The sequence below is a fragment of the Pristiophorus japonicus genome, chromosome 24 (genome assembly GCF_044704955.1).
Source record: "Pristiophorus japonicus isolate sPriJap1 chromosome 24, sPriJap1.hap1, whole genome shotgun sequence".
Lineage (NCBI taxonomy): Eukaryota > Metazoa > Chordata > Chondrichthyes > Pristiophoridae > Pristiophorus > Pristiophorus japonicus.
Genome location: NC_092000.1, coordinates 4,871,890 through 4,899,460, shown reverse-complemented (window position 1 = coordinate 4,899,460; position 27,571 = coordinate 4,871,890). Strand labels below are relative to the sequence as shown.

At 52.0% G+C, this 27,571-nt stretch overlaps 1 protein-coding gene across 7 annotated transcripts; it reads left to right on the top strand.

The window, feature by feature from the left end:
• Positions 1-27,285, top strand: LOC139237793 (deoxyribonuclease-2-alpha-like). Of its 7 annotated transcripts, none has more exons than XM_070866997.1 (8): positions 1-125; positions 3,812-4,041; positions 8,589-8,695; positions 9,667-9,832; positions 15,523-15,595; positions 18,408-18,569; positions 23,673-23,867; positions 26,089-27,285. In XM_070866997.1, exons 3-8 carry the CDS (start codon positions 8,589-8,591, stop codon positions 26,460-26,462), a joined length of 1,077 nt encoding a protein of 358 aa, XP_070723098.1. In that variant the 5' UTR covers positions 1-125; positions 3,812-4,041; the 3' UTR covers positions 26,463-27,285. The 7 variants fall into 7 exon arrangements, with proteins under 7 accessions (XP_070723098.1, XP_070723097.1, XP_070723101.1 ...); XM_070866996.1 differs by having other exon boundaries at positions 3,809-4,041; XM_070867000.1 differs by lacking the exon at positions 3,812-4,041.
• Positions 27,286-27,571: the final 286 nt, after the last annotated feature.

Genomic DNA, 27,571 nt, shown 5'->3' with positions numbered 1-27,571 from the left:
GAGATGTTCTTACATGTCACGGCAGGTCTGGTTCTGTCTGTGCTGTCCCATTTGCCTGATGGTTGAATGCACAGCGACTGTACCCCAGGAGAGCAAGACCCTAGGGCTGAAACACAGTCGATCATGTGAGTGGAAGCCCTGTGATGAGGAGAATTTCAGATTCTGATCCGTCCTGTGTACTGTGGGCCTGTCATATCACTTCCTGTAACTTGCCTGTGTCAGCCGGAGCTCAGTGGGTAGCTCTCTCGCCTCGAAATCAAAAGCCCACTCTGGAGATTGAACACAAAATCCAGGCTGATACTCCTAGTGCAGGACTGAGGGAGCGCCGCACTGTCGGAGGGGCGGTCCTGAGGGAGCGCCGCACTGTCGGAGGGGCGGTCCTGAGGGAGCGCCGCACTGTCGGAGGGGCAGGACTGAGGGAGCGCCGCACTGTCGGAGGGGCAGGACTGAGGGAGCGCCGCACTGTCGGAGGGGCGGTCCTGAGGGAGCGCCGCACTGTCGGAGGGGCAGTACTGAGGGAGCGCCGCACTGTCGGAGGGGCAGGACTGAGGGAGCGCCGCACTGTCGGAGGGGCAGTACTGAGGGAGTGCCGCACTGTCGGAGGGGCAGGACTGAGGGAGCGCCGCACTGTCGGAGGGGCGGTACTGAGGGAGCGCCGCACTGTCGGAGAGGCGGTACTGAGGGAGCGCCGCACTATCGGAGGGGCAGTACTGAGGGAGTGCCGCACTGTCGGAGGGGCGGTCCTGAGGGAGCGCCGCACTGTCGGAGGGGCGGTACTGAGGGAGCGCCGCACTGTCGGAGGGGCAGGACTGAGGGAGCTTTGCACTGTTGGACGGGCAGTACTGAGGAAGTGCCGCACTGTCGGAGGGGCAGTACTGAGGGAGCGCTACACTATCGAAGGAGCGGTACTGAGGGAGCGCCGCACTGTCGGAGGGGCAGTACTGAGAGAGAGCAGCACTGCTGGAGAGGCAGTACTGAGGGAGTGCCACACTGTCGGAGGGGCAGTACTGAGGGAGTGCTGCACTGTCACAGAGGCAGTACTGAGGGAGTGCTGTACTGTTGGAGGGGCAGTACTGAAGGAGAGCAGCACTGTTGGAGGGGCAGTACTGAGGGAGCGCAGCACTGTTGGAGGGGCAGTACTGAGGGAGCGCCGCACTGTCGGAAGGGCAGTACTGAGGGAGCGCCGCACTGTTGAAAGGGCAGTACTGAGGGAGCGCCGCACTGTCGGAGGGGCAGTACTGAGGGAGCGTTGCACTGTCGGAGGGGCAGTACTGAGGGAGCGCCGCACTGTCGGAGGGGCAGTACTGAGGGAGCGCCGCACTGTCGGAGGGGCGGAACTGAGGGAGTGCCACACTGTCGGAGGGGCAGTACTGAGGGAGCGTTGCACTGTCGGAGGGGCAGTACTGAGGGAGCGCTGCACTGTCGGAGGTATCGTCTTTAGGATGAGACATTACATCCAGGCCATCTGCCCTCTAAGGTGGATGTACAAGATCCCATGACACTATTTCAAAGAAGAGCAGGGGAGTTATCCCCGGCATCCTGGGGCCAATATTTATCCCTCAATTAATATAACAAAAAACAGATTATCCGGTCATTATCACATTGCTGTGTGTGGGAGCTTGCTGTGCGCAAATTGGCTGCCGCGTTTCCCACATTACAACAGTGACTACACTCCAAAAGTACTTCATTGGCTGCAAAACGATTCGGGACGCCCATTTGGTATTCTGCAGCTCCACCCATACCGATTCCACACCATCCAGGCTAATGTCCCTCCTTACTATTGCATTCATTTCCTCTTTAACCGGCAACGCCACCTGGCTCTGTGGGTAGCTCTCTGGCCTCGGAGTCAGAGGGTTAGGGGTTCAAGCCCCATTCCAGGTCACAATCTCAGAATAAAGGGGTCGGCCATTTAGAACTAATATGAGGAGAAATTTCTTCACTCAGAGGGTGGTGAAGCTTTGGAATTCTCTGCCCAAGAGGGCTGTGGAGGCTCAGTCTTTGAGTATATTCAAGACGGAGATCGATAGATTATTGAATATCAAAGGATATGGGGATCGGGTGGGAAAGTGGAGTTGGGGTCAAAGATCAGTCATGATCTCATTGAATGGTGGAGCAGGCTCGAATGGCCGACTCCTGCTCCTAATTCTTATCTTCTTTCCTGGCCATGGTTTTGCGGGGCTATTCTGAGTTAAGAATACACGAGCTTTAATAGCTTTTTGCGGGGTCAGTAGAAATCATCCCTGTACCAAATGATGAAAGGTTGCCCCGGCGAATGTCACGGGTTAAATGGTCACATGGGGGATGTGGTGCTGGCATTGCCCAAAGCCACAAGCCACAATGAGAATACAGGAAGAGGGGGCAACTGCCACAGATCACAGGTTGAAGCCCAACAGTCGCACAGTGAGAAAATAGGAAGATTGCTTGGATGGCCAACCTGCTTTGTTCCTGGTTTCATTGTCACTCATTGGTGGATTTTATAACTCTTTCCCCACTCGGACAACTGTTCTGCTATTTCATGATTGCATCACAAACGGCATCTCAGTGAACATCGCATCTACTGGATATCCTTCCCTGATAACACAGCGGGGGGCAGGCGGAGGGGAGAGGAGGGGAAGTTGGTAGAACTTAAGAGTTGCTCGGTGTACAGTGACCCGGCTCCATCGAGTTCGCTTTCTACCATCCTGGTAGTCACGAGCTGTTGACTAATCGTGGCATTCAGTCTCTGTCACAGTGTCAGCCGTGGCTCAGTGGGCAGCATTCTCGCCTCTGAGTCAGAAGGTTGTGGGTTCAAGTCCCACTCCAGGGACTTGAGCACAAAAATCTTGGCTGACACTCCCAGTGCAGTACTGAGGGAGTGCCGCACTGTCAGCGGGGCAGTACTGAGGGAGGGCCGCACTGTCAGAGGGACAGTACCGAGGGAGTGTCGGAGGGACAGTACTGAGGGAGCGCCGCACTGTCGGAGGGGCAGTGCAGAGGGAGTGCCGCACTGTTGGAGGGTCAGTGCTGAGGGAGCACTGCCTTGTCTTTTTTTAAAAAAAAATTTTTTTTTTTTATTTTTTTATTTTTCGTTGCCAATCTTTCCAATTCTTTGTCAAATCACAAATGCCAGAGGTCACCTTGCACACATCAAGGATCACTCTGCGCCAATGCTCTTAGCCAAAAGGCCTAGAGCCACTGCACCGTTCCTGGAAGTACTGCAATACCAGGTTCGTGCCATGGAGGTGGATGGGTCAGGCCCCCCCACACACCTCCTATTTCCAAAAAGCATAGGAGAACCACCTTCCTGATCCAGGGAGAACCACTTTGGGGTCATGGTTACTCCCCTGTCAGGTCAGTTATGCATGATCTTAGCCAAAAGGAGAAGCACTGCCTTGTCAGTGAGGGAGCGCCGCACTGTCGGAGGGGCCGTATTGAGAGAGGGCAGTACTGGGGGAGTGCTGCATTGTCGGAGGGGGGCAGTACTGAGGGATCGTCTTTAGGATGAGACATTAAACCGAGGCCTCCTCTGCTCTCTCAGGGGGAACGTAAAATATCCCACGGCACTATTTGAAAGAAGAGCAGGGGAGTTCTCCCCTGGTGTCCTGGGGCCAATATTTATCCCTCAACCAACATCACAAAAAACAGATTATCCGGTCATTATCACATTGCTGTGTGTGGGAGCTTGCTGTGCGCAAATTGGCTGCTGCGTTTCCCACATTACAACAGCGACTACACTTTTACAAAAAAGTACTTCATTGGCGGTAAGACGTTTTGGGACGTCCTGGGGTGATGAAGGACGCTATATAAATGCAAGTCTTTCTTTAATCAGCAGATTGGTGGTGGGCATCACAGACTAATGGAGATTTGTGAAAGCAAGAAGTGAAACTTGCTTTATCCTGTTCTCTCGCATTCGCTCACGAGCCTTTTCAGTCCCAGAGCCGCCCCCCAAGTTGACTTTGTGTCAATGAAGCCGTTTTGATTTTCCTGCTGCACATCCTCTTTGCGAAAGTTCCGCCACTTGGTGAAGACGCGTCCAGCGAGACTGACCGATCGGGAGAGAAGGTAAAGGTCTCGGGGATTTCGGAATGGGCGGCTCATGACTTGATCTCCTCTTTAAAATGCGTAAATGTTGCACTTGTGATTCTGAAAATACTTTGTTCCAAAAAGTTTCTGGGACACGAGAGAAAGCAGTCATGTAATGTAGGGGGAAAGCTGGGAAGATCTCTAAACTAGAAATGCACCAATTCTCAGGTTCTTATTTATTGTATTGACCTGGTTAACGCTGCCAAGTTTAATTTGATTCACCTTCCTTCACCCCCCACCCCAAACTTTAAGATGGACTCTTCCAAACGCATGCTAAAGTGGCCCTCCGACTTGTGACTCAGTGGGTAGGACAAAGAGTTCAAACTGGTGAGAGGTGACGGGAGGGGGAGCCAGGCTTATGACAGGAGGGTGCTTCAACTGCGGCTGAAGAGGCGGAGAGTGGGGCAGAGACGGAAGCCAGCGCTCTGACGAAGGTCAGAACTGTGAGCAACAGAGTGAGTGAACAGCGACTGAAGCTGGGTGATAAAGTGACGGACTGAGGGGGAAGGGCGATCACACAGGCTACTGCTCACTGCACTCTTAACACAGTTGCAGCAGAGAAACTGGATTTGCGGGAGTGTTTGTTTAAAAAAAACTCTCAATCTTATGTTAGCTGAGGACGGCTGGAGTTTGCTCTTGTGGTTGATGATACAATCTGAACTACTTTTGTAGAGCTGGCTTTATTGTGTCAGCCGTGGCTCAGTGGGCAGCACTCTCGCCTGAGTCAGAAGGTTTTGCGTTCGAGTCCCACTCCAGGAACTTGAGCACAAAAATCTAGGCTGACACTTCCAGTGCAGTACTGAGGGAGCGCCGCACTGTCGGAGGGGCAGTACTGAGGGAGTGCCGCACTGTCGGAGGGGCAGTACTGAGGGAGTGCCGCACTGTCGGAGGGGCAGTACTGAGGGAGTGCCGCACTGTCGGAGGGGCAGTACTGAGGGAGTGCCGCACTGTCGGAGGGGCAGTACTGAGGGAGTGCCGCACTGTCGGAGGGGCAGTACTGAGGGAGTGCCGCACTGTCGGAGGGGCAGTACTGAGGGAGCGCTGCACTGTAGGAGGGACAGTGCTGAGGGAGTGCCGCACTGTCGGGGAGGCAGTGCTGAGGGAGCACCGCACTGTCGGAGGAGCAGTACTGAGGGAGCCCCGCACTGTCGGAGGAGCAGTACTGACGGAGTGCCACACTGTCAGAGGGGCAGTACTGAGGGAGCGCTGCACTGTTGGAGGGGCAGTTCTGAGGGAGCCCCGCACTGTCGGAGGGGCAGTTCTGAGGGAGCGCCGCACTGTCGGAGGGGCAGTTCTGAGGGAGCACCGTACTGTCGGAGGGGCAGTACTGAGGGAGCGCTGCACTGTCGGAGGGGGAGTTCTGAGGGAGCCCCGCACTGTCGGAGGGGCAGTATTGAGGGAGCGCTGCACTGTTGGAGGTGCCGTCTTTCAGATGAGACGTTAAACCGAGGCCCCGTCTGCTCTCTCAGGTGGACGTAAAAGATCCCATGGCACTATTTCGAAGAAGAGCAGGGGAGTTATCCCCGGTGTCCTGGGCCAATATTTATCCCTCAATCAACATCACTAAAACAGATTATCTGGGTCATTATCACATTACTGTTTGTGGGAGCTTGCTGTGTGCAAATTGGCTGCTGCGTTTCCCACATTACAACAGTGACTACACTCCAAAAGTACTTCATTGGCTGTAAAGCGCTTTGGGACGTCTGGTGGTTGTGAAAGGCGCTAATGAAATGCACATCAGTCAGTATTGTAATTGTAATTAAAAAAGCATATGGGATCCTGGGCTTCATAAATAGAGGCACAGAGTACAAAAGCAAGGGAGTTATGATGAACCTGTATAAAACACTGGTTCGGCCTCAACTGGAGTATTGTGTCCAGTTCTGGGCACCACACTTTAGGCAGGATGTGAAGGCCTTAGAGAGGGTGCAGCAAAGATTTACAAGAATGGTTCCAGGGATGAGGGACTTCAGTTCCGTGGATAGACTGGAGAAGCCGGGGTTGTTCTCCTTGGAGCAGAGAAGGTTGAGAGGAGATTTGATCGAGGTGTTCAAAATCATGAGGGGTCTGGACAGAGTAGAGAGAGAGAGAGACTGTTCCCATTGGTGGAAGGGTCGGGAACCAGAGGACACAGATTTAAGGCGATTGGCAGAAGACATGAGACAAAGGCGACATGAGGAAAAACATTTTCCCGCAGCGAGTGGTTAGGATCTGGAATGCGCTGCCTGAGAGGGTGGTGGAGGCAGACTCAATCGCGGCTTTCAAAAGGGAGTTGGATAAGTGCCTGAAGGAAAAAGAATGTGCAGGGTTACGGGGAAAGGGCTGGGGAGTGGGACTGGCTGAGAGGCATGATGGGCCGAATGGCCTCCTTCTGAGCTGTAACCATTCTATTCGATGTTCCTGTCCTCCAATTATTCATTCTCGCCTTCTTTCTCACTCCAGTTCTGTTAAAAGTTAACTTCCATACATTGAGTAAAGTTCCGATGTGACACGACTGTCTTTTTATTGACATCTTTTGTACCGCAATTCTCAGCAATGCAGTGCGATTCTGTCACCAATTGGCCTTGTAGAGGGGGCAGTGAGCTGTGTGCTGATTAATGAGACATTGGAAGGAGAGAGCAGGCTGGTTGCTTTGGTTCTGGTCTAGTGGGCCAGCACTGGGTGTTTATCTTGTTTCAACACTAGACTGGGGAGGGGCTTCAAGGTTTAAGTTACGAGGAGAGGTTACACAAGCTAGGCTTGTATTTCCTGGAATTTAGAAGGTTTAGGGTGATTCAAATCAAAGTTTTCAAGCTATTAAGGGGAACAGATCGGGTTGAGAGAAACTATTCCTGCTAGATGGGGATTCTAGGACTAGGGGCATAGACTAACGATTAGAGCCAGACCTTTAGGAAATGAGGAAACACTTGTACACACAAAGGATGGTAGAAGTTTGGAACTCTCTTCTGCAAACGGCAATTGATGCTCGATCAGTTCATTTTAAATCGCAGATTGATAGCTTTCTGTTAACCAAAGGTATTAAGGGATATGGGGCAAAGGCAGGTATATCGAGTTAGGTCGCAGATCAACAGTCCCTCGTAGCGAGGATGACTTGCTTCCAGGCCAAAAAAGGACGAGTTCACAGGTGTTTCAATGAAGGACCTAATATTCCAGGTGCAGAACTACATCCTGAAGGGTGGAAGATGCCTGTGGGTGGATTGTTTTAACGTGGGGTGACCGTTGCACACCAGCCACCACACGGGGCTTGACAGAGCTAGGCCTTGGTCCAGTGGCGAGGGTTAACCAGGACGACTGGAGACCAGCTCTGCTGCACGGACCCAGTGCGCCCACATATCGCACAGTGTAGGCTGGGCCCCGTGCTGCCCCTGGGCCCCTGGCCCCGAACTCACGCCTCCCCTGGGCCCCGATCACGTCCCTCGACAATCTCTCGCCGCTCCTTCGCCCCGACCTCGCCGCTCCTGCTGTACCTGCCCACGCTCCAGTCACCGACCTGGACCTTGATGACGTCACTCTTCGCTGCTGTCGCCCTCCATGCACCAGCTCGCGCTGCTCCCTGGAGTAGTACGCCTCCACGCCGCTCCTTTTATGGCCCCGACCTGCCGCTGGTGTTCTCACGTAGGTCGGGGCCTCCATGCAGTGTCTCGCTTGCTTGGATCAGCCATGATCTCATCGAATGGCGGAGCAGGCTCGAGGGGCCGTACGGCCCACTCCTGTTCCTATGTTCTTCTGTTCCTATGACAGTCACGGCGAGAGAGTTCACAACTCATTAAAAGGATGTTTGTTGACTTTTAAAAGCAGACCAGACCGGTTAAATGACCAATAAATCCTGTGCCAGTCCTGTATGTGTTCTGAGTTTGTATCTTCAAACCATGTCCCAGTTTCTACTGCTTCTTTTTAACATAAGTTTTTTATTCATTCATGGGATGTGGGCGTCGCTGGCAAGGCCGGCGTTTATTGCCCGTCCCTAATTGCCCCGTGAGAAGGTGGTGGTGAGCCGCCTTCTTGAACCGCTGCAGTCCCGTGTGGTGAAGGTGCTCCCACAGTGCTGTTAGGGAGGGAGTTCCAGGATTGTGACCCAGCGACGATGAAGGAACCTCACTACATATAACAACAACTTGAATTTATATAGCGCCTTTCACGTAACAAAATGCCCCAAGGCGCTTCACAGGAGCGTTATCAAAGAAAATTTGACACGGAGCCCACGTAATGAGATACAAGGGCAGGTGACCAAAAGCTTGGTCAAAGAGGTAGTGCCTTAAAGACGGAGAGAGAGGTGGAGAGGTTTAGGGGGGGAGTTCCAGAGCTTGGGGCCCAGGCAGCTGAAGGCTACCAACGGCAAAGTGAAAATCAGGGATGCACAAATGGCCAGAATTGGAGGAGCGCAGAGATCTGGGAGGGATGTAGGGCTGGAGGAGGTTGCAGAGATAGAGTGGAGCAAGCTCTGGAAGGACTTGAACACAAGGATGAGGATCCGCCGATTGCTGACTGCAAGCGGATGCTTGATCTTCAATGTTCTCAATGTTTTGCAGATGGTGGACTGTTGGTATACACTCGCTTCTCTGATCGTTGCCTGTTTCGTGTCTTCCGCGTACTCTAACATCTCTTGCTATAACGATGATGGGCAGCCTGTTGATTGGTAAGTTGGGCCATTTGCCTTCCCCGTCTGCAACTTGTTCAACTAAAGACTGAGCTGTAACCATCAGGGAAACACAAGCAGTGACCTTTCTGATCAGCAACCAACATAGGAACAGGAGGAGGCCATTCAGCCCCTCGAACCTGTTCAGCCATTCAATTCGATCACGTTTGATCTTAACTCCATCTGGTACCGTAACCACCAACACCCTCTGTAGGGGGTCCCCAGGACGGTGTGTGTTTGCAGGGGGTCCCCAGGAGGATGTATATTTGCAGGGGGTCCTTGAGAGGGTGTGTATTTGAATGGCGCTCCCTCAGTGCTGCCCCTCCAACAGTGCAGCGCTCCCTCAGGTACTGCACCTCCAACAGTGCAGCGCTCCCTCAGTACTGCACCTCCAACAGTGCAGCGCTCCCTCAGGTACTGCACCTCCAACAGTGCAGCGCTCCCTCAGTACTGCACCTCCAACAGTGCAGCGCTCCCTCAGGTACTGCACCTCCAACAGTGCAGCGCTCCCTCAGTACTGCACCTCCAACAGTGCAGCGCTCCCTCAGTACTGCACCTCTGACTTTGCAGCACTCCCTCAATCAACATAACAAAAAACAGATGATCTGGGTCATTATCACATTACTGTGTGTGGGAGCTTGCTGTGCGCAAATTGGCTGCCGCGTTTCCCACATTACAACAGTGACTGCACTCCAAAGGTACTTCATTGGCTGTAAAGCGCTTTGAGATGTCCGCTGGTCGTGAAAGGCGCTATATAAATGCAAGTCTTTCTTTCTCTGAGTAAGGGTTACCACTGAATGAGAGGGCAGATAATGTGACATGGGCTTGAGCCCACCAGGAGTGATGGATTGTTGCTGTCCACAATCGGTTTATGCAGGCAGCGACCCCCTGCTCATGCACACGGCCTTTGCTGTAAAAATTGTTCTCCTCCTCTCCCTCACCCCCCCTACCCCCGACCCCTCTGCTTTCAGGTTTATTATTTACAAGTTACCCAAACGCGTGAATGGAAGTGGTTTATTGTATAGATACATGGACCCCACGGCTGCTGGCTGGAGAGATGGGAAACACACAATAAATGAGACTGACGGAGCTGTGGGAGCGACTTTGCAGCAACTGTACAGAAGTGCTGAAACTCGGGTAAGTGAAGTGTTTGCTTCTATCACTGAGCTGCAAGGGGCGTGGTAACGAGTACACCCACACATGGAACAATCACATCATTAGCACTTTCAGTATCAGCCGTGCAGCACTCTCACCTCTTAAGTCAGAAGGTTGTGGGTTCAAGTCCCACTCCAGGAAGTTGAGCACAAAATCTAGGCTGACATGAGGGAGTGCTGCACTGCTGGAGGGGCAGTACTGAGGGAGTGCCGCACTGTCGGAGGGGCAGTGCTGAGGGAGCGCCGCACTGTCGGAGGGGCAGTACTGAGGGAGCTCCGCACTGTTGGAGGGGCAGTACTGAGGGAGTGCCGCACTGTTGGAGGGGCAGTACTGAGGGAGCGCTGCACTCTCCGGGGTGCTGTCTTTCAGATGAGACGTTATACTGAGGCCCTGTCTGCTCTCTATGGTGGACATAAAAGATCCCTTGGCACTATTTCGTAGAAGAGCAGTGAATTTATCCCCAGTGTCCTGGGGCCAATATTTATCCCTCAATCAACATCACAAAAACAGATTATCTGGTCATTTTCACATTGCTGTGTGTGGGAGCTTGCTGTGCGCAAATTGGCTGCCGCGTTTCCCACATTACAACAGTGACTACACTCCAAAATGTACTTCATTGGCTGTAAAGCCCCTTGAGATGTCCGGTGGTCGTGAAAGGCGCTATATAAATGCAAGTCTTATTATTATTTTTATCAAGACTATTGAGAATGTCAACCGGCAGAGTGGTGGCAGTCTGGTATTCTTCTCCTTGGATTTGAGAGAGACCTGCATTTATATAGCAACTTTCACGACCTCGGGAAGTCCCAAAGCACTTTACAGCCAGTGAAGTACTTTTTGCAATGTAGTCACTGTTGGAATGTGGGAAATGCGGCAGCCAATTTGCGCACAGCAAGCTCCCACAACCAGCAATGAGATAATGACCAGTTTTGGTGATGTTGGTTGAGGGATAAATATTGGCCCCAGGACACCGGGAATAACCGTCCTGCTCTTCTTTGTAAAATTGCCATGGGATCTTTTTTTTTTTTACACCCGTCCGAGAGGGCAGAATATATCATGATTAGCAGAAACATACAATTATATTTTGAGGTGTTTGTCTGACCATGTGGTGCACACTAGAAGGACATTTCAATATCCCGGACTGGTATAGCGTAGTGCCCCCTCTGGCTGCCTCATAAATTATTTAATTGCGGGAGAGATTAAATGATGAAAGAAATGATGGTGCATGGCAAAATGCCCCATTACCATCTCCTTTTGCCTTGCACCATCGTCTCTTTTGTCTCTTAATCCCTTCTGCCGTCCACCCTATCACAGACCTTCTCTTTTGTTCCTTTTCCCCCCCCGCTTTCCCTGCCCCTACACTTGCTTAAAAACCTGTCACATCTCTAACTTTTTCCAGTTCTGACGAAAGGTCATCCAGGCTGTTGAGCGAAGCAAAAGAGGAAACAGCAGAGGCTTTGACCAGCATTTTCCAATCCTCTCTGTCTTCAGGTGTGGTGCCAGAGGACTGGAGGACTGCTCATGTGGTGCCTCCGTTTAAGAAGGAAGAAATGGTTAGACCGAGTATTTACAGGCCAGTCAGTCTAACCTCAGTGGTGGGAAAATTATTGGAAAAAAATCCTGAAGGACAGGATAAATCTTCACTTCGAAAGACACGGATTAATCAAGGACAGTCAGCATGGATTTGTTAAGGGAAGATCGTGTCTGACTAACTAGATTGAATTTTTTGGGGAGGTAACCAGGAGGGTTGATGAAGGCAAAGCATATGATGCAGTGTATATGGATTTTAGGAAGGCTTTTGATAAGGTCCCACATGGCAGACTGGTCACAAAAGTAAAAGCCCATGGGATCCAGGGCAAAGTGGCAAGTTGGATCCAAAATTGGCTCAGAGGCAGGAAGCAAAGGGTCATGGTTGATGGGTGTTTTTGCGACTGGAAGGATGTTTCCAGTGGAGTTCCGCAGGGCTCAGTACCAGGTCTCTTGCTTCTTGTGATATACATCAATGATCTAGACTTGAACATAGAGGGTATGATGAAGAAGTTTGGAGATGATACTAAAATCGGCCGTGTGGTTGATAATGCAGAAGTATGTTGCGGACTGCAGGAAGATATCAATCAACTGGTCAGGTGGGCAGCACAGTGGCAAATGGAATTTAATCCGGAGAAGTGTGAGGTAATGCATTTGGGGAGGGCTAACAAGGAAAGGGAATACACATTAAATGGTAGAACACTGAGAAGTGTAGAGGAACAAAGGGACCTTGGAGTGCAGGTCCACAGATCCCTGAAAGTAGCAGGTAAATAAGGTGGCTAAGAAGGCATACGGAATGTTTGCCTTTATTAGCCAAGACAGAGAATACAAGAACAGAGGGGTTATGCTTGCACTGTATAAAATACTGATAAGGCCACAGCTGGAGTACTGCGTACAGTTCTGGTCACCACATTACAGGAAGGACGTGATTGCACTGGAGAGGATACAGAGGAGATTTATGAGGATGTTGCCGGGAGAATCTAAGCTATGAGGATAGATTAGATAGGCTGGGGTTGTTTTCTTTGGAACAGAGGAGGCTGAGGGGAGACCTCATTGAGGTGTATAAAATTATGAGGGGCCTAGATATAGTGGATAGCAAGGGCTTATTTCCCTTAGCAGAGGGGTCAACAATCAGGGGGCATAGAAACATAGACATTTACAGTGCAGAAGAAGGCCATTTCGGCCCATCACGGCCGACAAAGAGCCGCACGGCCCTCGGTCAGCAGCCCTAAAGGTTACATACAAACCCATGAATAATGACAGAAAGGCAACATAGAAACATAGAAAATAGGTGCAGGAGTAGGCCATTCAGTCCTTCGAGCCTGCACCACCATTCAATAAGATCATGGCTGATCATTCACCTCAGTACCCCTTTCCTGCTTTCTCTTGATCCCTTTAGCCGTAAGGGCCATATCTAACTCCCTCTTGAATACATCCAATGAACTGGGATCAACAACTCTCTGCGGTAGGGAATTCCACAGGTTAACAACTCTCTGAAGAAGTTTCTCCTCATCTCAGTCCTAAATGGCTTACCCCTTATCTTTAGACTATGTCCCCTGGTTCTGGACTTCCCCAACATCGGGAACATTCTTCCTGCATCTAACCTGTCCAGTCCCGTCAGAATTTTATATGTTTCGATGAGATCCCCTCTCATCCTTCTAAACTCCAGTGAATACAGGCCCAGTCGATCCAGTCTCTCCTCATATGTCAGTCCAGCCATCCTGGGAATCAGTCTGGTGAACCTTCACTGCACTCCCTCAATAGTAAGAACATCCTTCCTCAGATTAGGAGACCAAAACTGAACACAATATTCCAGGTGAGGCCTCACCAAGGCCCTGTACAACTGCAGTAAGACCCCCCTGCTCCTATACTCAAATCCCCTAGTTATGAAGGCCAACATGCCATTTGCCTTCTTCACCGCCTGCTGTACCTGCATGCCAACTTTCAATGACTGATGTACCATGATACCCAGGTCTTGTTGCACCTCCTCTTTTCCTAATCTGCCGCCATTCAGATAATATTCTGCCTTCGTGTTTTAGCCACCAAAGTGGATAACCTCACATTTATCCACAATATACTGTCTCTGCCATGCGTTTGCCCACTCACCTAACCTGTCCAAGTCACCCTGCAGCCTCTTAGCATCCTCCTCACAGTTCACACCGCCACCCAGCTTAGTGTCATCTGCAAACTTGGAGATATTACACTCAATTCCTTCATCTAAATGATTAATGTATATTGTAAATAGCTGGGGTCCCAGCACTGAGCCCTGCAGCATCCCACTAGTCACTGCTTGCCATTCTGAAAAGAACTCGTTTATCCCGACTCTCTGCTTCCTGTCTGCCAACCAGTTCTCTATCCACATCAATACATTACCCCCAATAACATGTGCTTTAATTTTGCACCCCAATCTCTTGTGTGGGACCTTGTCAAAAGCCTTTTGAAAGTCCAAATACACCACATCCACTGGTTCTCCCTTGTCTACTCTACTAGTTACATCCTCAAAAAATTCTAGAAGATTTGTCAAGCATGATTTCCCTTTCACAAATCCATGCTGACTTGGACCGATCCTGTCACTGCTTTCCAAATTCGCTGCTATTTGATCTTTAATAATTGATTCCAACATTTTCCCCACTACTGATGTCAGGCTAACCGGTCAAAAATAAGCCGTTTTTTCTCTCCCTCCTGTTTTAAAAAGTGGTGTTACTTTAGCTACCCTCCAGTCCATAGAAACTGATCCAGAGTCGATAGACTGTTGGAAAATGATCACCAATGCATCCACTATTTCTAGGGCCACTTCCTTAAGTACTCTGGGATGCAGACTATCCGGCCCCAGGGATTTATCGGCCTTCAATCCCATCAATTTCCCTAACACAATTTCCTGCCCACCTTGCCCAACCAGTCCGGCCACACCACTACAATACCCCTTATACTAAAAACATCTATACTCCACCCCAACCGGAGCCATGTGATCTCCTGGGAGAGGCAAAAACCAGATAAAAACCCAGGCCAATTTAGGGAGAAAAAATCTTGGAAAATTCCTCTGCAACCCATCCACGCGATCGAAGAGATCACCCTGGCCGTATTCTATTCCCTGCAGTACTTACCATTATATCTGCGCCGACCAACAAAAGGTCATCCAGTCTAATCCCAATTACCAGCTCGAGGTCTAAGTGCCCATCCAACCATCTCTTAAAAGTGGTGAGGGTTTGTGCATTCACCACTCTTTCAAGCAGTGAGTTCCAGATCCCCACCACCCTCTGTGTAAAGAAACCCCCCCCCCCCACCCTCAAATCCCCTCTAAACCTTCCACCAACCACCTTAAAACTATGCCCCCTCATAATAGCCTCCTCCACCAATGGAATTAGACCCTTAATATCCACCAGGTCCCTCAATATTTTGTACACCTCGATGAGGTCTCCTCTCAACCTCCTCTGTTCCAATGAGAACAAACCCAGCCTATCCAATCTGTCCTCATATCTAAGATTCTCCATTCCAGGCAATATCCTAGTAGATTTAAAGTAATTGGGGGCAGGTTTAGAGGGGACTTGAGGGGAAATTTCTTCACGCAGAGGGTGGTTGGGGGGGGGGGGGGGTCTGGAACTCACTGCCTGAAAGGGTGGTAGAGGCAGAAACCCTCACCACATTTAACAAGTACTTGGATGTGCACTTGAAGTGCCGTAACCTACAGGGCTATGGACCCAGAGCTGCAAAGTGGGATTAGGCTGGGTAGCTCTTTGTTGGCCGGCGCAAACACGATGGGCCGAATGGCCTCCTTCCATGTTGTAAATTTCTATGATTCTATGAAACGTTAGCTCTGTTTCTCTCTCCGCAGAGGCTGCCTGACCTGCTGAGTGTTTCCAGCATTTTCTGTTTTCACTCTTGGAAACTCATCCTTTCAAATACTTTAATGGGTCTCAGGCAGAGAACAATTTAGCCAGAAGGAAATGGAGTAAGGGAATCAAATCAGATGGACTCGTTATAAACGGAGGGTTAGACTGAAGTAATGGGAGGGGGAAGCTCGGACAAAGACAAATCACAGGACAAGGAATGTCTTAAATGCAGGTTTTGCAATCCACAGAGTGTGGGAAATCAAATATTTTACAGGCAGCATTAACAAAAACTTACAGTATTGTATTTTGTTTTTCCAGAGTGAGGTTGTGGCATACATGCTGTACAATGATCAGAGCAGTGCCTCTGCTTCGAGTGGTGGCCATACCAAAGGTGATGAGCAAAGACTGCGCTGTGACATTTCCTCTCGTGCTCCAACACCTATGTCTCTCCACAAGCAACACTCTGCAAGCTTGCTTAACACGGGCTGGGTTACTGGGTGATTTCCCCACCTTCCCAGTACTCTGTTTGTCTTGTGTCGCTATGCATGTGCTTGATAAATGCGATTGTTTCATGGATTATTGTAGAAGTATTTCCGCCCTGCCTCCCCGCTATATTTGGTGTCAGCCGTGGCTCAGTGGGCAGCACTCTCGCCTCTGAGTCAGAAGGTTGTGGGTTCAAGTCCCGCTCCAGGGACCTGAGCGCATAAATCGAGGCTGATGCTCCCAGTGCAGTGCTGAGGGAGCTTTGCACTGTCGGAGGGGCAGTACTGAGGGAGTGCCGCACTGTCAGAGGGGCAGTACTGAGGGAGTGCCGCACTGTCGGAGAGGCCGTGCTGAGGGAGTGTCGCACTGTCGGAGGGGCAGTGCTGAGGGAGCTCCGCACTGTCGGAGGGATAGTACTGAGGGAGTGCCACACTGTCGGAGGCCCAGTACTGAGGGAGTGCTGCACTGTCGGAGGCGCAGTACTGAGGGAGCACTACACTGTTGGAGGTGCCGTCTTTCGGATGAGACTTTAAACCGAGGCCCCGTCTGCTCTCTCAGGTGGACTTAAATGATCCCATGGCACTATTTCGAAGAAGAGCAGGGGAGTTCTCCCCGGTGTCCTGGGGCCAATATTTATCCCTCAACCAACATAATAAAAAAAGATTATCCGGCCACGATCACATATCTGTTTGCGGGAGCTAGCTGTGCCGCGTTTCCCACATAACAACACAATCTTTCATTGGTTGTAAGGTATGTCATGAGGTCATGGAAGGCGCTGTATAGGAAGCTCCTCCTATCTCTCTCTGTGATTTAGATTTGGGGAACTGCATTCAGGCCACTGGCTGAGGTTGTACCAGACGGGTCACATCCTTGACATCCTACTTGACCCCAAGTTGAACTTCCGAAGCCCATATCCTCTCCACCACCAGGACTGCCTATTTCCACCGTCGTAATTTCACCCATCTCTGTCCCTTGCCTCAGCTCATCTATTGCTGAAACACATATCCCTGCCTTTGTTACCCCCAGACTTGAGTATGCCAATGCTCTCCTGGCCGGCCTCCCGTACTCCATAAACATGCACTCATCCAAAGCATTGCTGCCTATGTCCTAACTCGCACCGAGTCCCGCTCACCCATCACCCCCTGTGCTCACTGCCCCATGTCCTAACTCGCACCAAGTCCCGCTCACCCATCACCCCCTGTGCCCCATGTCCTAACTCGCACCAAGTCCCGCTCACCCATTACCCCCTGTGCTCGCTGCCCCGTGTCCTAACTCACACCGAGTCCCACTCGCCCATCACCCCCTGTGCTCGCTACCCCGTGTCCTAACTCGCACCGAGTCCCGCTCACCCATCACCCCCTGTGCTCACTGCCCCGTGTCCTAACTCACACCGAGTCCCACTCGCCCATCACCCCCTGTGCTCACTGCCCCGTGTCCTAACTCGCACCGAGTCCCACTCACCCATCAACCTCTGTGCTCGCTACCCCGTGTCCTAACTCGCACCGAGTCCCACTCGCCCATCAACCTCTGTGCTCGCTACCCCGTGTCCTAACTCGCACCGAGTCCCGCTCACCCATCACCCCCTGTGCTCACTGCCCCGTGTCCTAACTCACACCGAGTCCCACTCACCCATCAACCTCTGTGCTCGCTACCCCGTGTCCTAACTCGCACCGAGTCCCGCTCACCCATCACCCCCTGTGCTCGCTGCCCCGTGTCCAAACTCGCATCGAGTCCCGCTCATCCATCACCCCCTGTGCTCGCTGCCCCGTGTCCTAATTCACACCGAGTCCCACTCGCCCATCAACCTCTGTGCTCGCTGCCCCGTGTCCTAACTCACACCGAGCCCCACTCACCCATCACCCGCTGTGCTCACTGCCCCGTGTCCTAACTCACACCGAGTCCCACTCGCCCATCAACCTCTGTGCTCGCTGCCCCGTGTCCAAACTTGCACCGAGTCCCGCTCACCCATCATCCCCTGTGCTCGCTGCCCCGTGTCCAAACTTGCACCGAGTCCCGCTCACCCATCATCCCCTGTGCTCGCTGCCCCGTGTCCTAACTCGCACCGTGTCCTGCTCACCCATCACCCCCTGTGCTCACTGACCTACATTGACTCTCGGTCCGGCAACGCCTCAATTTAAAAATTTTTGTTTTCAAATCCCTCCATGGCCTCGACCCTCCCTATCTCTCTGGCCTTGTCCAGCCCTGCAACCTTCTGAGATCTCGGCATTCTTCTCATTTTGGCCTCTTGTATATCTCTCATTTCCTTTGTCCCTCCCTTGGTGGCCGTGCCTTCTGTTGCCTGGGCCCCAAGCTCTGAAACCCCCTGCCAAAACTCTCCACTTCTCTATCTCTCTTTCCTCCTTAAAGGCGCTCCTTAAAACCTACCTCTTTGACCAAGCTTTTGATCACATGTCCTAATATCTCCTTTTGTGGCTCGGTATTAGATTTTGCTTGATAATCGCTCCTGTGAAGCACCTTGGGACGTTTTACTACGTTAAAGGTGCTATATAAATGCAAGTTGTTGTTGTTGTATTCCATATGTTGCAGTTTACACCCTTCACTGGCCCAATGAGTCCAAAATTTCAAACCTGTCGCTGACAGGATGAAGCCTATCGGTTACCTCTAGCACTAAGGTCAGCGTAGCTCAGTGCGGGTGTTACTTCACTGGAATATATAGAGGCTGGATCGTTGATTAATGCTCGTTTTCTTCCTAAAACCAGGAGTTGTACTGTTGGACAAGACACAAGGCTTCTGGTTGGTACACAGCACGCCGCACTTCCCACCAAAAACTAACCAACACTACTTGTGGCCACACAATGGATTGCGAAACGGACAGTCGTTCCTCTGTGTTACCTACCCGTACGTCCAGTTCAAGGAAATCGGTAAGGAGATTGCTCAGCAAGGGTTGTGTTTCTTTTCTCCTGAGAGGACAATGCTCCTGCAGTGGCCCGGTTGATAAATGCACTGCCTGGGAAGGTCACTGATTACATCGGCTATGCGGCACAGAAACAGGCCATTCGGTCCAACCGGCATTTACGCTGCACTCGAGCCTCCTCCAGTCCTTCCTCATCCAGCTCGATCAGCATAGCCCTCTATTCCCTTCTTCCACATATGCTGGTCTAGCCTCCCCTTAAATGCATCCATACTATGAGCTGTGGCACGGTGGGTAACACATTCGCCTCTGAGTCAGAAGGTTGTGGGTCCTCCAGAGACTTCAGCACATACATCTTGGTTAATCCTTGCCACTGGACCAAGACCTAGCTCTGTCAAGCCCGTGTGGTGGCTGGTGTGCAACGGCCACCCCACGTTAAAAAAATCCACCCACAGGCATCTTCCACCCTTCAGGATGTAGTTCGGGATCCGGAATATTAGGTCCTTCATTGAAACACCTGTGAACTCATCCCTTTTTTGGCGTGGAATCAAGTCATCCTCGATACGGGAGACTGCCTTTGATGACTGAGGGAGCGCCGCACTGTCGGAGGGGCAGTGCTGAGGGAGCGCCGCACTGTCGGAGGGGCAGTGCTGAGGGAGCGCCGCACTGTCGGAGGGGCAGTGCTGAGGGAGCGCCGCACTGTCGGAGGGGCAGTGCTTAGGGAGCGCCGCACTGTCGGAGAGGCAGTACTGAGGGAGCGCCGCACTGTCGGAGGGGCAGTGCTGAGGGAGCGCCGCACTGTCGGAGGGGCAGTGCTGAGGGAGCGCCGCACTGTCGGAGAGGCAGTACTGAGGGAGCGCCGCACTGTCGGAGGGGCAGTGCTGAGGGAGCACCGCACTGTCGGAGAGGCAGTACTGAGGGAGCACCGCACTGTCGGAGGGGCAGTACTGAGGCAGCGCCGCACTGTCGGAGGGGCAGTGCTGAGGGAGCGCCGCACTGTCGGAGAGGCAGTACTGAGGGAGCGCCGCACTGTCGGAGGGGCAGTACTGAGGGAGCGCCGCACTGTCGGAGGGGCAGTACTGAGGGAACGCCGCACTGTTGGAGGGGCAGTACTGAGGGAACGCCGCACTGTCAGAGGGATAGTATTGAGGGAGCGCCGCACTGTCGGAGGGGCAGTACTGAGGGAGTGCTGCATTGTCGGAGGAGCAGTGATGAGGGAGTGCTGCACTGTCAGAGGGGCAGTAATGAGCGAGCACCACACTTTCGGAGGTGCAGTACTGAGGGAGCACTGCACTGTCGTAGGGGCAGTAGAAACATAGAAAATAGGTGCAGGAGTAGGCCATTCGGCTCTTCGAGCCTGCACCACCATTCAATATGACCATGCAACTTCAGTACCCCATTCCTGCTTTCTCTCCATACCCCTTGATCCCTTTAGCCGTAAGGGCCACATCTAACTCCCTTTTGAATATATCCAATGAGTTGGCCTCAACAACTTTCTGTGGTCAAGAATTCCACAGGTTCACAATTCTCTGGGTGAAGAAGTTTTTCCTCATCTCAGTCCTAAATGGCTTACCCCTTATCCTTAGACTGTGACCCCTGGTTCTGGACTTCCCCAACATCGGGAACATTCTTCCTGCATCTAACCTGTCCAATCCCATCAGAATTTTAGATGTTTCTATGAGATCCCCTCTCATCCTTCTAAATTCCAGTGAATATAAGCCTAGTCGATGCAGTCTTTCTTCATATGTCAGTCCTGCCATCCCGGGAATCAGTCTGGTGAACCTTCGCTGCACTCCCTCAACAGCAAGAACGTCCTTCTTCAGATTAGGAAACCAAAACTGGACACAATATTCCAGGTGAGGCCTCACCAAGACCTTGTACAACTGCAGTAAGACCTCCCTGCTCCTATATTCCAATCCTCTCACTATGAAGGCCAACATGCCATTTGCCTTCTTCACCGCCTGCTGTACCTGCATGCCAAACTTTCAATGACTGATGAACCATGACACCCAGGTCTCATTGCACCTCCCCCTTTCCTAACCTGTCACCATTCAGATAATATTCTTCCTTCCTGTTTTTGCCACCAAAGTGGATAACCTCACATTTATCCACATTATACTGCATCTGCCATGCATTTGCCCACTCACCTAACCTGTCCAAGTCACCCTGCAGCCTCTTAGCATCCTCCTCACAGCTCACACCGCCCCCCAGCTTAGTGTCATCTGCAAACCTGGAGATATTACATTCAATTTCTTTGTCTAAATCATTAATGTAAATTGTAAATAGCTGGGTTCCCAGTACTGAGCCTTGCGGTACCCCACTAGTCACTGTCTGCCATTCTGAAAAGGAACCTTTTATTCCCACTCTTTGCTTCCTGTCTGCCAACCAGTTCTCTATCCACATCAATACATTACCCCCAATACCATGTGCTTTAATTTTGCACACCAATCTCTTGTGTGGGACCTTGTCAAAAGCCTTTTGAAAGTCCAAATACACCACATCCACTGGTTCTCCCTTGTCCACTCTACTCGTTACATCCTCAAAAAATTCGAGAAGATTTTTCAAGCATGATTTCCCTTTCATAAATCCATGCTGACTTGGACCGATCCTGTCACTGCTTTCCAAATGCGCTGCTATTTCATCTTTAATAATCGATTCCAACATTTTCTCCACTATCGATGTCAGGCTGACCGGTCTATAATTCCCAGTTTTCTCTCTCCCTCCTTTTTTAAAAAGTGGGGTTACATTCGCTACCCTCCAATCCATAGGAACTGATCCAGAGTCTACAGAATGTTGGAAAATGACCTCCAATACATCCACTATTTCTAGGGCCACTTCCTTAAGTACTCTGGGATGCAGACTATGAGGCCTTGGGGATTTATCGGCCTTCAATCCCATCAATTTCCCTAACAGAATTTCTTGACTAATAAGGATTTCCTTCAGTTCCTCCTTCTAGACCCACTGTCCCCTAGTATTTCCTGAAGGTTATTTGTGTCTTCCTTAGTGAAGACAGAACCAAAATATTTGTTCAATTGGTCTGCCATTTCTTTGTTCCCCATTATAAATTCACCTGATTCTGACTGCAAGGAACCTACATTTGTCTTCACTAATTGTTTTCTCTTCACATATCGATAGAAGCTTTTGCAGTCCGTTTTTATGTTCCCTGCAAGCTTACTCACATACTCTATTTTCCCCTTCCTAATTAAACCCCACTCTGCTGTATTCTAAATTTCTCCCAGTCCTCAGGTTTGCTGCTTTTTCTGGCCAATTTATATGCCTCTTCCTTGGCTTTAACACTATCCCTAATTTCCCTTGTTAGCCACGGTTTTATTTTTATGCCAGAGAGGGATGTACAATTGTTGAAGTTCATCCATGTGATCTTTAAATGTCTGCCATTGCCTATCCACCGTCAACCCTTTAAGTATCATTCGCCAGTCTTTCCTCGCCAAGGAGCACTGTAGGAAGGGCAGTACTGAGGGAGCACAGCACTGTCGGGGGGGTGCAGTACTGAGGGAGTGCCGCACTGTCGGGGGGGCAGTACTGAGGGAGTGCCGCACTGTCGGAGGGGCAGTACTGAGGGAGTGCCACACTGTTGGAGGGGCAGTGCTGAGGGAGCGCAGCACTGTCAGTGGGGTGCAGTACTGAGGGAGCGCCACACTGTCGGAGGGGCTGTACTGAGGGACTGCTGCACTGTCGGAGGGGCAGTACTGAGGGAGCGCCGCACTGTCGGAGGGGCAGTACTGAGGGAGCGCCGCACTGTCGGAGGGGCAGTACTGAGGGAGCGCCGCACTGTCGGAGGGGCAGTACTGAGGGACTGCTGCACTGTTGGAGGGGCAGTACTGAGGGAGCGCCGCACTGTCGGAGGGGAGTGCTGAGGGAGAGCCGCACTGTCGGAGGGGCAGTACTGAGGGAGCGCCGCACTATAGGAGAGGCAGTACGGAGGGAGTGCTGCACTGTCGGAGGGGCAGTACTGAGGGAGTGCTGCACTATCGGAGGGGCAGTACTGAGGGAGTGCCGCACTGTCGGAGGGGCAGTACTGAGGGAGTGCTGCACTGTCGGAGGGGCAGTACTGAGGGAGTGCTGCACTATCGGAGGGGCAGTACTGAGGGAGTGCCGCACTGTCGGAGGGGCAGTACTGAGGGAGTGCCGCACTATCGGAGGGGCAGTACTGAGGGAGTGCCGCACTGTCGGAGGGGCAGTACTGAGGGAGTGCCGCACTGTCGGAGGGGCAGTACTGAGGGAGTGCTGCACTATCGGAGGGGCAGTACTGAGGGAGTGCCGCACTGTCGGAGGGGCAGTACTGAGGGAGTGCCGCACTATCGGAGGGGCAGTACTGAGGGAGTGCTGCACTGTCGGAGGGGCAGTACTGAGGGAGCGCCGCACTGTCGGAGGGGCAGTACTGAGGGAGTGCCGCACTATCGGAGGGGCAGTACTGAGGGAGCGCTGCACTGTCGGAGGGGCAGTACTGAGGGAGTGCCGCACTATCGGAGGGGCAGTACTGAGGGAGCGCTGCACTGTCAGAGGGGCAGTACTGAGGGAGTGCCGCACTGTCGGAGGGGCAGTACTGAGGGAGCGCCGCACTGTCGGAGGGGCAGTACTGAGGGAGTGCTGCACTATCGGAGGGGCAGTACTGAGGGAGTGCCGCACTGTCGGAGGGGCAGTACTGAGGGAGTGCCGCACTATCGGAGGGGCAGTACTGAGGGAGTGCTGCACTGTCGGAGGGGCAGTACTGAGGGAGCGCCGCACTGTCGGAGGGGCAGTACTGAGGGAGCGCCGCACTGTCGGAGGGGCAGTACTGAGGGAGCGCTGCACTGTCGGAGGGGCAGTACTGAGGGAGTGCCGCACTATCGGAGGGGCAGTACTGAGGGAGCGCCGCACTATCGGAGGGGCAGTACTGAGGGAGTGCCGCACTATCGGAGGGGCAGTGCTGAGGGAGTGCTGCACTGTCGGAGGGGCAGTACTGAGGGACCGCCCCAAAGAAGAGCCTCCCTCTCGCTCGCTGAATCGGCTTTCACTTTGTTTTGTTTAATTCATTAAAGGATTGGGCTGTTGTGAAAGTTTCCTGAGATGTCTAACCAGCTGCCCTCCACCTCTGAACGTTGCCCTTGTGCAGGTACGCAGTTGTTGTTGAACAACCCTCATGTCTACGACCAGTCGGTGCCGCCCAGCTTTGAAGATCTTGTGAACCTGACGAAGGTAGCGACTGGCTCACACCCAAGGGGCCCTCCCTGGAAGCGGGAGGTCATCCTGACGTCGGTAGCTGGAAAGCAGTTCACCAGTTTCGCAAAATACAGCAAGTTTGGAGATGGTAATGTCCTCCCTCCGTTGGTGCACCTAGCTGCATTCTCGCCCTCTCTCAGTCCGACTCCGGACTCTGCTCACTGCAAACCTCAACCATTCCCCGCTCCCGCTCTTTCAACACTCTTCTGTTTTTAAATGTGTTCCGTTCAAGTGGAAACAGATTCAATTGTAACTATCAAAAGGGAATTGGACAAATGCTTATCAAATAGATATATACTTATCGAATAGAATCTTACAGCACAGGAGGAGGCCCAGCGTGCCTCCGATTAGTCCCACTCCCCCCTGCTCTTTCCCCACAGCCCTGCCAAAATGTTTCCCCTTCAAGTATTTATCCAATTCCCTTTGAAAGTTACTATTAAATCTGCTCCCACCGCCCTCTCAGGCAGCGCGTTCCCAATCACAACAACTCGCTGCGTGAACACATTCTCCTCATCTCCCCCTCTGGTTCGTTTGCCAATCCTCTGGTTACCGACCCTCTTGCCCCTGGAGACAGTCTCTCCCGAGCTACTCGATCAAAACCTCTTGCAACACCTCTATTAAATCTCCCCATAACCTTCCCTGCTCTCAGGCAACAATCCCAACCTCTCCTGTCTGTCCACATCACTGAATGTATGTGACGATTATTTCAGCTGTTTTGACATTTCAGCTATTTTAATTCTAGCCGCCCCCCCCCTCTTTACACTTCTTCTGGGGTTCTAACACTAAGTCTAACCCAATCATTAGGTGATGGAAGAAAATATTACACAGAACGTACGGCACAGAAACAGACCATTGGGCCCAACCGCTCCAATTCTCCACACCAGCCCCCTCCCACCCCTCTTCATCTCACCCCATCGACATAACCCTCTATTCCTTTCTCCCTCATGTATTTATCCAGCTTCCCCTTAAATGCATCTACGCTCCTTCGCATATCAGCCGTGGCTCAGTGGGTAGCACTTTCGCCTCTGAGTCAGAAGGTCATAGGTTTAAGTCCCACTCCATGAGACCTCAGCACAAAATCCAGGCTGACACTCCAGTGCAGCGCTGAGGGAGCGCCGCACTGTCGGAGGTGCCGTCTTTCGAATGAGGCATTAAATCGAGGCCCCGTCTGCTCTCCCCGGTGGATGTAAAAGATCCCATGTCACTATTTTGAAGAAGAGCACGAGAAATTCCCCCCAGTGTCCTGCACAATATTTATCCCGCAACCCGCATAAAAACAAATTATCTGCTCATAATTGCTGTTGGTGGGAGCTTGCTGTGAGCAAATTGGCTGCCGCGTTTCCTACATTATAACAGTGACCACACAGTGACTACTGGCTGTGGGATGTCTTGAGGTTGTGAAAACAGCTGTATAAATGCAAGTCGTACTTTTATGGGAGCGAGTTCTACATTCTCACCACTCTCTGTGTAAAGATGTTTCTCCTGAATTCCCAATTGGATTTATTAGTGACGATCTTGTATTTATGGCCCCGAGTGTTGGATGGAACGGGTGGAGTTCCCGTTGATCCCTGGGTGTCCTTGTACACCAGCCATTGAAAGCAAACGTGCCGGTGCAGTAAGCAGTTAGGAAGACAAATGGTATGTTGGCCTTCATTGCAAGAGGGTTTGAGTACAGGAGCAAGGATGTCTTACTACAGTTATACAGGGCCTTGGTGAGACCGCACCTGGAGTATTGTGTGCAGTTTTGGTCTCCTTACCTAAGAAAGGATATACTTGCCATAGAGGGAGCGCAGCGAAGGTTCACCAGACTGATTCCTGGGATGGCAGGACTGTCGTATGAGGAGAGATTGGGTCGACTCGGCCTGTATTCACTAGAGTTTAGAAGAATGAGAGGGGATCTCATTGAAACGTATACATTTCTGACTGGGTTGGACAGACTGGATGCGGGGAGGATGTTTCCCCGGGGCTGGGAAGTCTAGAACAAGGGGTCACAGTCTCAGGATACGGGGCAGGAAATTTAGGAGCGAGATGAGGAGAAATGTTTTCACTCGGAGGGTGGTGAACCTGTGGAATTCTCTACCACAGAAGGCTGTGGAGGCCGAGACACTGAATATATTTAAGAGGGAGATAGATAGATTTCTAGACACAAAAGGCATCAAGGGGTATGGGGAAAAAAGCGGGAATATGGTGTTGAGATAGAGGATCAGCCATGATCATATTGAATGGCGGTGCAGGCTCGAAGGGCCGAATGGCTTACTCCTGCTCCTATTTACTATGTTTCTATGTCACCATGTTCTTGCACGTTGCAGATCTGTATTGCGGCTGGGTGGCAGGCTATGTCCAGAGCAACCTGCTGGTGCAGTCCTGGCCGAATTCTCCGCACACCCTCCCGTCCAACTGCACCATGAAGTACGCCGTGTACAACGTGAAGAGAATCGTGTTCAGCGCGGACGTCGGCTTCGTGAGCGAGGTGGACCACTCGAAGTGGTGCGTGACCACACCGGGAGCCGGCGTCAAGTGGACCTGCATCGGGGACATCAACCGCGACCTGGCGCAGGAGCTCAGGGGTGGCGGGACTGTCTGCACCAACGACCCAACCGTCTGGGAGTCCTTCTCCGGCCTGGTGGCCTCCTGCGAGGTCTGCAAGTGCTCCTGCGGTGGGACGCAAGGGCGGAATGTCTGAGCTGGGGGTTCCTGGATGGCGGGGGTGGGGGGGGCGCCCCGTGGGGTCAATGTGCAGTGGCTAGCATACTTTTTGCTTTTGTGAGTCCGGGTTTCACGTGTTTCCTCGTACGCTGCAGCACAGAGAGCATCCCGAATACTGGTCATCATCATCGGCAGCTCCTCGGGATCGAGGAAGACTTGCTTCCACTCTTAAAATGAGTCCTTCGGTGGCTGAACAGTCCAATACGGGAACCACAGTCCCTGTCACAGGTGGGACAGATAGTCGTTGAGGGAAGGGGAGGGTGGGACAGGTTTGCCGCACGCGCCTTCCGCTGCCTGCGCTTGGTTTCTGCGCGCTCTCGGCGACGAGACTCGAGGTGCTCAGCGCCCTCCTGGATACTGGTGGCCCGTTGGAATCCCCTCCCGCGAGCTACTGACTGCGTCCAGTCTTGGCCTCCAATGGACGACGGCCCGCAAGATTTTCTTTCACGTCCCATCTTCCTGGTGGGACGTTAAACCGAGGGTCCCGTCTGCTCTCTCAGGTGGATGTAAAAGATCCCACGGCATTATTTCGAAGAAGAGCAGGGGAGTTCTCCCCGGTGTCCTGGGGCAAATATTTATCCCTCAACCAACATAACAAAAAAACAGATTATCCGGTCATTATCGCATATCTGTTTGCGGGAGCTTGCTGTGTGCAAATTGCCTGCCGAGTTTCCCACGCACTAGGTGCATTTTTTAATTTGTCGCGCGAATGTCCTTGCCTGAACCATCACTAAATTGTACCCCGTTCGATTCGCTGTGTAACATAATAAATGTATCCTGGTTTTGAACTGGGAACGTGGTCTTTGATCTGGTTTTACTTTGTTTAACCTGCTAGGAATTAAATTTCAAATGTATTAGAGTGTCAATCCATGAACAGTGTAAATGCTGTATCTGGGGAATCATAGGGGCCCGAATTTGTTCTCCACCCGCCCAAGTGCTGCCCAAAGTACCGCCGATGGGCGCTGAGGTCCCCAACGGTACTCTGGGCGGAGTTTTCATCACCCAGGTCCCTCGAAGGTCGGCGGGCGACGAATGAGCGACGTACGCCGCCAATCTGGGCCAATCAGCCGGCGGGAGCTCTCATCC